General features: G+C 31.9%; 2 protein-coding genes and 1 pseudogene across 4 annotated transcripts in view; 1 reads left to right on the top strand and 2 right to left on the bottom strand.

The window, feature by feature from the left end:
- Positions 1-12431, bottom strand: part of LOC145239827 (uncharacterized) — a 215880-nt gene that overhangs the window by 15661 nt on the left and 187788 nt on the right. The gene's annotated exons all lie outside the window — the stretch shown is intronic.
- LOC145239826 (proto-oncogene tyrosine-protein kinase ROS-like) overlaps positions 1-12431 on the top strand; it is a 682889-nt gene that overhangs the window by 589383 nt on the left and 81075 nt on the right. For all 3 annotated transcript variants that reach the window (XM_080103360.1, XM_080103359.1, XM_080103361.1), the window contains exons 38-41: positions 247-441; positions 5941-6254; positions 8575-8709; positions 9899-10029. In XM_080103360.1, the coding sequence (XP_079959486.1) occupies positions 247-441; positions 5941-6254; positions 8575-8709; positions 9899-10029 (775 nt within the window). The remainder of the gene's footprint in view (positions 1-246; positions 442-5940; positions 6255-8574; positions 8710-9898; positions 10030-12431) is intronic.
- Positions 4874-5048, bottom strand: LOC145240586 (U2 spliceosomal RNA; annotated as a pseudogene).

Genomic DNA, 12431 nt, shown 5'->3' with positions numbered 1-12431 from the left:
TGTAAAATTTCATAGAAATTCGCCCAGTTGTTTTCGAGTCCATAGGGAACGAACGCACGCACACACAGTTCCTTTTATATAATTGTAGAGATAATTAGAAAAAGGGAGACAAAATCTTGTGAGTAAAAATGGCAAGAGATAAAGAAATAATGGCTAGTCCCTTTTAACTTTACGAAATAATGTTTTCAAAGATGTGACCAAACTATTTAATTTTCTATTTTTTCTTTCCTTCTTGACTTTTTACAGACTTTAAGGAAATGCGCCTCGGAACATGAAAAAGAAGAATTCTTGAAAGAGGCTTTACTCATGAGTAACTTTAAACATCTACATATCTTGCAATTGTTGGGTGTCTGTTTGGATGGCAATCCACAATTTATCGTCTCAGAATTAATGGAAGGCGGAGATCTGTTGCTTTTCCTAAGACAATACAGGCCGTCAACTGTGAGTATAGTTTCTGTTTTTTTGTTTTGTTTTTCTGTGTTGAGTAATTTTATTTTCTGAAAAACAATGTCGAATAATTCTTACACAAAGTAAATAGCATGATAAATTGTATGAATATGATTTTATTTAGAATTCAATATGGATGACACCGGGGAACCGCATCAACTGATTTAACAAGTAGCTTATTTTTTTTTTTTTCTTGTATTTTTAACTATTTTGTTCGACTAATGAATCCTCACTTATTAACGCAAAAACAAGAAGCATACACCCGAGAATGAGGATAAAACAGCAATTTTTCCCCCTTTTTCAGAAACAATGCTCATAGAATTTGAGGACTTGTTTTCTGAGTCGACTGTTATTCGGAGTGCTTATGTGAAGATTTTTGAGACTCTCATAGAATTCATTTTTATTAAAATAATTAAAAACAAATTAGTTACTTGTGAAATCAGTTGATAACCGTATAAAATCTTAAAAACGAAAAAGGTGTTATACACTTTTTTATTTTTACTTACACACCTTGTATATAGAACTACAAACACACTCTCAGTTCGATTGATGTAAAAAAAAAAATACTAATAAGTATGGATATAATGATCACACCCAACACTCTTATATATTAAAAAATGTTTTCTTGTAGATTATCTGTTTTTTCTCAAATTTATTGTTCAGAGATAAAAATATAAATCTTTTTTAATATATTTTTTCTATAAGGTTGTTTGGTTGTTTTACGGCATATCAACCCTTTTTTGGGTTATTTGATGCCGAATCCAGTTATTTTGGAAATAGTATCCGATGTTGTATCCAGTTATTTTGTAGAAGGTTTTTATTCAAGCTCTTTGTATCTTCAATCGCTATTTTGTGGCTTTTGGTTTCGTTGTTTTATAGTGGATTTTGTCGTTTTTGTTCCCTGACCTGCAGAACATTTTGCAATGGGAGAGGGAAAAGGGTTACAGTATTAATGTTGGGTACAATTTAAGTTAGGAAACCAGTCAGAAAATGGAGGAGATAGAAAGAGAAAGGAGATGGGAAGAAGGAAAAGCAGGAAAGGTGGGTTGTTTTTGTTTTTGCAGAAAATAAGGGTTTTTTTGTGGGGGGGGGAGGGGTATATTTTTTTGGAAGGGTCGTATTTCGTTGATGTAGGATAAGATTTTTCTGGTGTTGTTCTTTTCAACGATTTTCTTCAGATTTATTTCTTTGTAATGCTTTTCCCTAATTTGTGAGAGGTCTATACATTCGATTAGTATCACCTTAGTATTAGTGTTTTATAGTAAGTGGTGTTTGACAGAATACATTGAGATCGTGTTTCTCCTTTTAAGAGGTAGGAATGTGTTAGGTGTGTATGCCCTATTCTCAGTCTGGTTAGGAAGTCACCAGGACACATCCTCTACTCTATCAGCAAACCGCTTATTAAAAAGGATGAGAAAGGAGATTATCAGTCAATGAAAACACTTGAAATATGTTTTATTACTTTCGAATTTCTGTTCCTAGTGTTCATGAGTGACAGTAAGAGGAGATATAAGTGTAAGAGTGTTTATGTTTTAACACAGATCAATATTTGCCATAATTGTTTGCAAAACTAAATTAAATATCTACTAATGTAGGAGAATTAATTGGGAATAAGAATGTTGGGGGTATCAGGATCGAAAAAAAATTGTGTCCATTTTCTGATTCTTTTAATATTTTTTGTTTGTTTTTGTTTAATACTTAATTTTCCATCGCCGGATGAATATTTATTGATTTTAATAAAACTAAAATCTGTACATCTTGCCTCATACACCTATATTTACATTTGTTAAAATATGTACACATATAACATGTTTTTTTTTTTCAGTAATCTGAAAATTTATAAAAGGAAAAAAAAAGAAAGAAACATTATATGGTTAAATACAGTGGCGGCTCGTGCATGGAACTGTGGGACTGCAGCACCCCCAAGTTATTTCTACACAATATTAATGATAAAATTAAAAATAATACGTTTGTTTATTATTATTATTATTATTATTATTATTATTATTATTTTATTTTTTCTATGTGTACATTATAAAATCATTAACTTTAATGTCGGTATCTCCAAATTCATATAATAACAAAAATAAAACTTGCTTGGAGCTGTTAAATTCACAGTTACACTTTCTTAATGAAATTCTCTTGTACGCATGCGCGGATTAGACGCTTTAGGCAGCCGATGAAAGCTGCTTGAAGAACTGTCGCTTGGCGCAGTTCCGTGTCGTGAAATTCGTTGTTTGCTTAGAGTGTGCGCCTGTATAAATATGATAACATTGTTATTGAAAAAAAAAAGGAGGTTTACTTATATTTTTTAAAATTATTATTAAAATCTGCACATAACGTGTTCTTGTACATAAAATATTGTGCTATTTTTTTTTAAATACGCACACTTTTAGCGTTGGGATTTAAGTCGGTAGCAGACGGAAATATATAATATGCAGAAACTGTTTATTTTTATTTATTAAAAGTATTCGGGAATTTAGCAGTGAAGCTAACACGCGGCCAAGGGTAAAAACCAAATATACAATAAGTAAATTTTACCATAAAAATAAAGTTACTTTTCCATCTACCTGCCTTTTTGTTTGTTTCTTTAAAGTAGTTTTAAATGCTATTTATTTTGCAACAACTAAACTTTACAAAAACAACTGTGTTTTTTTTTAATAATAATGCATTTTTAAACTTTACATTGAATTTGTTAGTAGATGGGTCAGATAATACGCATTAAAAAAAAGTAATTAGAAATCCTTCTGGACTGAGACAATTTTAATTTTTGTTTTTTTGGGGAAGAAAGCTACATTAAAATTCTATGTTTTATAATGCTTATATATGACATCCTATTTTCTTATAATAAATCTCCACTTTATGTCGATATTTACCGGCATGGGAAGGTCAGTAAATAGCCAAGTTTGTTCATTTTATATAAAAAGCAAGTTGTTAAAAGATTTGTAAATAAAATTTTGTATCTTTAAATATTTTTGTTTGTTTGCTCACTATATAAAAATGTAAACTTTTTTATTTTGCATTTTATTTACAAATACGTTTTGTTATAAATACATCTTTAAAAATAAATTTTGTAAATAAAACTGTTATTAAATAAAACGCTATTTTCAAATAGTAAACTCCTAAATTAACACTCGTAGGGAGGCAGATAAATTTCAAAGTTTTTCTTTTTTGTTTTTATAAAAAATAAGTTATTTTTAAAAATGTTTTTCGTTTGTTTGCAAAAAAAAACCCAAAAAAAACCCCCGCAAACTTTTATTTAATCTGAAAAGGAATAAATATATATATTATTTTTATTCTGTAAAGTGTACATAATTTAAAAATATCTTTTTAAAAAAAGCTTTTGCGTATTATCCATTTCTGATTGATTATTTGTCTTTGTTATATATTTGAATATTTGTTTATTTGATTAAATATTTATTTATATATTCGAATTCCTTTACACGATATTAAAAAAATACGTAAAATTTTTGAAGCAGCACCCCCACTAATCTCAGGCACGAGCCGCCACTGGTTAAATATTTAGAGATTTTAAAAAAATCGAAATCAGGAATTTACAACAGAATCGGTAATTGTATCAAAATCGGAAAAATATTGGAATCGTCCCATCACTAGTATCTGCATTGTGTTAAAAAAGCTTTTAATGCCAAAGAAACTATTAATAGAATGGCTCGACTGCATATTTGACAATGTTTAGAGTGTTGACAAATGGGCCAGGAGATCAGGGTTCAATCCTCAGTTCAGCCATACCAAAAGCTAAAAAATAGTACTTGATGTTCCCTTGTTAAACACTCCGTATTATAAGGTGAAGATTAAGAGTAAATGAGTGATCTTGGGTATAGTAACTAATGAAAAGGGAGCCTTCAAGTCGCCTTTGACTATGATCAACCACTATTTTTTCTCTCTCCCTTCCTCTCTCTCTATATATATATATATATATAACTAGCAGGGATACACGGCATTGTCTGGGGTCATAAAAACAAGGCTGATAGCCATTAGTCGCGTGCTCTCGTGTAATGAATGAATGCGTGAATGTAGGATTGACATGAAATTCTTAAGGATAAACTAAAATGACCGAAAAATGGGGTGAAATGCCTTAAATAAATAAAAAGTAAATGACTTAGAATGACTTTAATGAACTTAAGGATGAATTGAATGACCTTAAGAATGACTTGAATGCTTAAAAAACAACTGGAATCCTTAAAAAACAACTTGAATGATCTGGGGAATGGCTTTGAGACTGACTGGTTTTAAAGTGGGTGATCATTTTACACTAAATTAATACAGAAAAGTGATCCCCTACTTTATATCACAATAAGTACAGCATGTAGTAAGAACAGATGGTATTTATTTGCTCCCCCACCGAGCAAATTAGGCACAAGGCCGATTTTTAATGTGAGGAGTGAAGGGAGGGGGAAGGGAAAAAAGGGGGACCAGCTCCCGAGAGGTGGGAAATGGGAGCTGATTAAAGGTCAAGCATGTGGGGTTGCCCCCACATCTGGTCTTTGCTAGTCATAGCTAGTCATAGCTAGTCATAGCTTGCAGTATCTGCCGGAACAGATACTACACTTTGATCCTGGCCAAAAGGCCAAGAAAAGGGTATTTATTTGCTCCCTCACCGAGCAAAGTAGGCACAAGGCCGATTTTTAATGTGAGGAGTGAAGGGGAAATGGGGACCAACTTCCCGGGGAGTAAGGGAGCTGGATAGTGACAATTGGTATGAAGGGTTGCCCCTACATTGACCAAGGTCTTATATGTGGGGTCGCCCCCACATATGGTCTTTGTTTGCAGTATCTGCCGGAACAGATACTACACAGAAAAGCTTAAAAAGCTAAGAACAGCATCTATTAACAACAGACCTTTGATCTTAACCAAAAAGGCCAAGCACAAAAGTTTTACGGACAGACCGAACGACTGATCAACCGACGGAGTGACTTATAGAGTTACTTGCACGCGACTAAAAAAATAAGTTAAAAAGCATGTGTAACACCTTTATATAAAAACTTCTATCTCAATCCGTCTGTCTACCTTTCCATGTCCCTGTTTTTTATTTCACACTCTTCTCCCCTACTCTTTCACCTCTGCCCAGCCCAGTCTCCTCTCTTGTTTTAATGTATTAAAAGCAATAATAATGATGTAAGCCATTCACCTCGTCTTTATATAAGAGATAACATTGGAAATGGCTGAAGAACAATAACACATCCCCTGAAGAAACCTGGTCCGGTTGGCCCCCAAAGAATGAATATTTTTATTTTTTAGATATTTAAAAGGGTAACTCTGATCAAGAATATACCAACTTTGTGGGGGTTTGTTTTGTAGATTTTGACTTGGACATACGCACACACATAGACAACTGCCCTTTATCTAATAGATCATATATGTTGAATTTTTTCTTCTCAGTGAATTTACTTTGTGATCCAATCGAGTTTTGGTAAAAATTCAAAATATTCTTTCATCTTTTATTCTTGCATTTTTTTATTTTTTTTTTAACAGCGTCCCAACTTGTTGCAGACCAATCACACTATCTTAACACTGCTTGATCTAATGAAAATCTGCGTTCATGTATCACGAGGGTGTAAATATTTGGAAGAAATGCATTTTGTTCATCGAGATCTGGCGGCACGGAACTGCCTGGTCTCTTCCAAAAGCCCCCATGATATGATTGTGAAAATAGGAGACTTCGGTCTCGCTCGAGATATTTACAAAAATGATTATTACCGTAAAGAAGGTGAAGGGCTTTTACCAGTACGGTGGATGTCTCCAGAATCCCTTGTAGATGGAGTTTTCACAACGCAGTCAGACATCTGGTAAGTGAATCTTGAATTGTATACACCCCCTAAAAAATTAAATACTCTCTTTTACAAATGTCTTGGAATATATTGTGTCCTTGGTCATCCATCAATTGATATTGAAACCTTCATAAAGTTTGTGTGCCATGATGCATGTTCACTCGTTGTGGACAGAAGCTCCAATCTTGAGAGGCCATTGTCCTTCTCCAGTATTGATTGTAATTTAAGCCTTCCCAGCCCATTGCTTGACCTCTATGTTCCACAGATGGTTTGGTTTAGTGTGACATAATGGAGAGCGCCCCTTTTGGGGGAGTTGGAGGCTTCTACATTAATGAACCTTGTGCCTAACTTGTCTGTACTTGTGAGGTGCAGATGTGTTAAGCAGGTGCTTTGTGGATTTGGGAAGGTTAGAGCGTGTCGGCTGGGTTTAAATGATAGTCGTTTATTAATATTCAACAAAGTCCAAACGATTTGAGATCCTAGTAGACGAAAGGTCAAACCTGGAGAACTCATCATTGAGGCATATGAAAACTGTAGTTTGAAGAATCTAAATAAAATGAGTAAAAGTGTTGTTTTTGACTTTGCAGAACATGATTCAGTTTTGCAAAGGAGAAAAATAAAATAACAACATCAATGTTAGATGCATTTTAAGTCAGGAAATCGATATCTTCAAACATTTCATAAGAGTAGTGGTTGATGGACAGAAATCAGAAGCTCTTAGTATTAATGCTGGAGTCCCTCTGGGCCCAACTCTCTTCCTGATCTATATTAATGATCTTCAAAATCACATCCTTACATCATTCGTAGACATTTATGCTGATGACACTACTATCTATGGTAGCACATCTAAGACCATAAACGAACAAGTTCTCTCTCGTTCTCTCTCCTCTGATCTTCAGCAAGTTGTACAATGGGGAAAGAGGTGGCTTGTTACTTTTAATGCATCTAAAACCAAGCTTTTATCTTTACATCATCAACGCTCTGATCCCCATCTGGCATCAATTGAAATGAATGGCTCTCGTCTTGGGGAGTCCTCATTTTTTGACAAGCTTCTGGGCTTGACCTTTACTCCTGATCTTAAATGGAACACATACATTAAATCCATTGCCAAGGCCGCTGGAAAAATGGTGGGATTCTTCTATCGATCCAGTAGATATCTCACTGCTGATGCAATTCTCTATCTATATAAGAGCCAGGTACGTCCAAGGATGGAGTACTCTTGCCACATCTGGGCAGGAGCTGCTAGATAGGACTTATCCTGCCTTGATAGAGTTCAAAATAGACTTCATAGCCTTATGGAGGATGTCCTTTTCTCTTCCCTGTAATCTCTTTCTCACAGAAGAGATGTTGCGAGTTTGTCTCTGCTTTATCGTTATTTTCATGGCAAGTGCTCAACTGAGCTCCATTCTATGGTCCCCTCTCGCCAAACTTTCACAAGAAACACCCGTCTAGCAGAAACCACGATCACTAGTTTCCCCCACTCTTTATCTGTGCCTAAACCTAAGCGTAGATTCCATGAGCAAAGCTTCTTTCTTAGAACTGTACGCCTATGGAATTGTCTTCCGTTTTTCCGCTTTCCAGCTGGCTGCAATATGGTTGTCTTCAAGTCTAACGTAAACAAGTTTTTGATGAGCCGTTCCATATAAGTTAACAAATTCACCGAATCTCCATTACTAACGGTCACTATATTGTCCAATTTCTACTGTACACTCTTTACCCCTTATCCTCGAGTGGCCTCTTGGCCTTGATAAGTGGTGATGCCTATGTAAACAACAAAAAAAAAAAAAGCCTGATGTGGTAGAACCAGGAGAATAACGTTTTTTTTTTTTTTTATCAAGTTCATCATGGCAAGATACGTATCCAACGTGGAAAGAATTGATTGGAAAACTTTGTATCACAACCAAGATTCTTCTGAACTTTCGGGGTTGGAGCTTCTGGTCACAATGAAACTTTCATTTAGATAAATATTTTAATTCCATTTGCATCCCATAGGCAACGTTTAATCTGGTCAGTATGAAAATTGGTGACAATTTGGGAATACCAGGTGCTGTATGTACTCTTTGCTTATCTCTGCATCGTTTCCACTCGTTCTGGATGTCTCTTTGACATTAAAATCAGGCAGTATTAATGCAGGAGAGGTGTGCTTATGATTGTGCAACCGTTACTTCACAATTACACGTGCTGCTACCTTTACAGGTGGTATCCATTGTTTCTCGAAACCGAGCGGAGACAATGATGAGGATTTGCATACATGAATCTTAATTCTTTAGGAGTCTTTTGTGATAAAGAACATGAATTTAAAGCTGCAATTCTCATTTCCTCTTTTTACAATTTACAGGTCATTCGGTGTTCTGATGTGGGAAGTTCTAACCTATGGCCAACAGCCATATCCAGCCAGGTCAAACATTGAGGTATTGCACTATGTCCGAACGGGAGGCATATTGGACCGTCCAGAAAACTGCCCAGAATATTTGTAAGAAATTATTTTCTTTTTTAATCATCTGTTTGCATTCTGCGTGTGTGTGTGTTTTGTTTACTTTTGAATATATATATATATATATAGAGAGAGAGAGAGAGAGAGAGAAAGAAAATTAAAACTGTAAGTTGAACTTTACAATCAAAATTTATTGTTCGACTGAATATCCCAAAAAACAATTTACAATTTATTTATTCAGTTGGGATTAAATTTTCTCCCTCTCTCTCTCTCTATATATATATATGCTGTTATTTATATTAGTTTGAAGTTTACCATTTTGTATATCAGGTAAACACTACATCTCTTTGATTTCATTAATATATATATATATATATATATATATATATATATATATTATATATAATGAAATAAGAATTACAGTTCAGTTTACCAAAATAATCTAAAATGGTAAAACTAAAATATATTATAAATATTAAAGAATTAATATTTATAAAGTAATCTCAACCAGATGTAAAAGCTCGATAAAACCAAATAGGAAATAGAGCTTATAATAAGAACAAGTAGTTAATAATTTTTAATAGTTTTTAATTCTTTTTCAAAGTGTTTTTTAACATGTTTTATTAACTACTCGTTCTTATATATATGTAATCATATTGATAATAGTAATTATAAGTCATAAATTAAAAGCTAAATTTTTAACCCCAAGATACCACCTCATATTTCCACCGTTCCCCCCCCCGCCCACTATAGGCCAGATATTTTAATATTCCTCTCCGAATTGTACATTTATCTAGATGTCGCATTGCATTGTATGTAGCCTAGCTCCATCTCCCCTCTTCTGATGAAAAACATTAGGCTTTGAAATACCTGGATATAAATAGCATTTATAACACCTTTCTTTTTATGTTATTTCATTATTGAATTGACAAATAAATCTATATATATATATATATATATATATATATATATATATATATATATATATTATTCCATATAAGAAAAATATACATACCCATATATATAAAATTACCACACACAATTTTAGACAAGAGAAAGCAATATACTGATATATATATATATATATATATATATCAGTATATTGCTTTCTCTTGTCTAAAATTGTGTGTGGTAATTTTATATATATGGGTATGTATATTTTTCTTATATGGAATAACTGTCTTTAATTACTTGACATATTTTTTTTTACATTTTTCTTTTAACACAGATACCAATTAAAACTGAAATGTTGGAGCTATGCCTCTGAAGACAGGCCTTCTTCATGTTTTATCCTGGAACAATTGGAGATGTTTTACCAAAGACTGTTGGAAGAATCGACGCAGAATAAAAATGCTACAAGTAAGCACCCATAATTCTACCAACATTTTTTTTTTGTTTTTTGCTTTTTTAGTCAATACTTTTTGTCACTCTTTTATCCTCATTATATATATATATATATATATATATATATATATATATAATTTGACTGTCATCAATAAATATTGCATCTTTGAAATGATTATAAATAGACATAAATATTTACCTTTAACTTCTAAAGAAAAAAAAAAAAAAAGAACATAACATTCCTGTTTTTTGGGGCAATTGAACTTTGTCTTTGCTTAAATTTTATTTTCATTTTTTGATAATTTTTTTTTTTTGCTTTTTTCCTGGAGGGAAAACTACTATTTTTATTCCCATAAACTAATTTTTTTAAAGAAACGTTTTTTAATACAAAACAAAAATAATAAGTTTCTTTTAAGAATTGCTTAAGTTTTTAAACTGTTTTTTTTTGTTTAAACAAAATGTCAATCCCTGATTGCATTTTTCAAAAAAATTATTTTGAAACTTTTTACAAGTTTAATATAAAGTAGATTATCCTATAATAAAGTTCATGATTCAAATAAATTAAGAAAACAATTCTTTTGAAAATAAACTCATTGACTTTTTTTAAAAATCATTATTGCAATTATTCTGACTACTGTTCTCAGCACAACATTTCAACCGATGTAACCTCCTACTTTCTTCATATGCAACTTGTCAAACTCGGGAATCTGTACGGAATTTTAAACTGAACTCTTTATTTAATTCACACAGTAGCTTGCTCTCGTTCCGTCAGCCATGACTGAGTACAAATCTTAAATAATTTGTAATTGTATTCTTAGTATCGCCTGTATTGAGGATTAAACCTGGTGGACAAAGACCTGTAACATAAAAGATACAAGTTCTAAATGACACGAATTACTTAACACTCGTACCCGATCATGGCTGACAGAATGGGAATTAATGTAATTTAAATAAATGGCTCCGTTCGAAATTCAGTACTGCTCCAGAGTTTGGCAAAAAGATTCCATAGTTTGGCAAGATAAACATGAAGAAATTGGAAGTTATGTCGACTGAAACGCTGTGAAAATGATATCCAAGATGAAAATAGAAGTCCAAATTATTAATCCTCATCTCAAAAATTTGAAATCATTGATTTTTTTTAATAAAATATTTTTACATTTTATAAACTTAATCATTTGTATCATAAAATCTAATACGTTTTTATTATATAATGAAATATTTTTGTTTATAAGATATTTCATTACATAATACATTATGTAATGAAATATCTTTTAATAAGATATTTAGATGATAATATTTTTTATTATAAACTTGATGATTTGCCAATGAGAAACACAGGACAATCTGATCAAATTTAAATTCAGATGATTTCAAATTTGAATAAAAAATAATGTTTGTTGAGAACCACCTCAGATTGAGACGCTTGTGTGTGGCCTCAAAGGACTTCGAAATGTCCTAAGCTGAGGTTGTTCAATTTTCTATCGACTTTTAGAGGCCTCTTTCCTCTTTCCTTTTCATCTTTCTCCTTTTCTGTGACCTGTAGATATTCTTTTAGACACTCGTTTTTATGTTTATTTATCTTTAGTCCTTTCGTTTGAAACACAGCGTAAGTGTCATACATCAAAGCTACAGTCAGTAATAAAATTGGGCCAGAAATAGATGATCACATTTAAAGAATCGATACATATTTAAAAACTATGTATTTTAAGTAAAAACGCTATTATGTAATTGCGTGTCATGTCAAAATTAGTAAAAAAATTAAGAAAATTATAAAAAATGATAGTTTAGAAAAATAATTACAAGAAAAAATAAAATTTATCAAATAATGCTGTTTTATCGATTTCTTCTATTGTGGCCAATTCTGTATGACAAACTGACTTATCTCCCTTGTTTACAGTTAACTTCCATCCTTTCAAAATAGAAAAGGACGGATCTAGAATATACAATAGAATGTTTTGGGAAAAAAAAAAAATTCTAGCATATTTTCTACCTGATTTTTTTTTTTTGATAATTTTTGGAAGTTTTACTAATTTCGACACATAATTATGTATTAGTATTTTTACTTAAAAATACTTTTTTTTATATCCAGTTATAATGTACAAACACTTAAGTTTCCCCAGGTAATGCTCCTTTCCTTTAACAACTATAAGAAATCAGTAAAAATGAAACTACAATTGATGGCGGCTAAATCACCATCAAGTAGAATGTTTATCTTTTACCAAATGGACATAATTTAAGAAAAGAAAAAGTCACATTAAATCTTTTTCATTAAACATTTTATAATTAATATTTATCAAAATTTTCTGATATTATTTTTTCATGAAAGTTAAATATCAAATAAAAACTGGATTTTTAGAGAAAAACAATCAAATAATGTGATAAAAATAGACTATTTTAAATTTAATTTTTCTTAGTGT

This window comes from Euprymna scolopes, chromosome 19, assembly GCF_053919585.1.
Source record: "Euprymna scolopes isolate OS-2025 chromosome 19, ASM5391958v1, whole genome shotgun sequence".
Taxonomy (NCBI): Eukaryota; Metazoa; Mollusca; class Cephalopoda; order Sepiida; family Sepiolidae; genus Euprymna; species Euprymna scolopes.
Note: the sequence above shows the minus strand (reverse complement) of the source record. Positions and strands in the feature narration are given on the sequence as shown.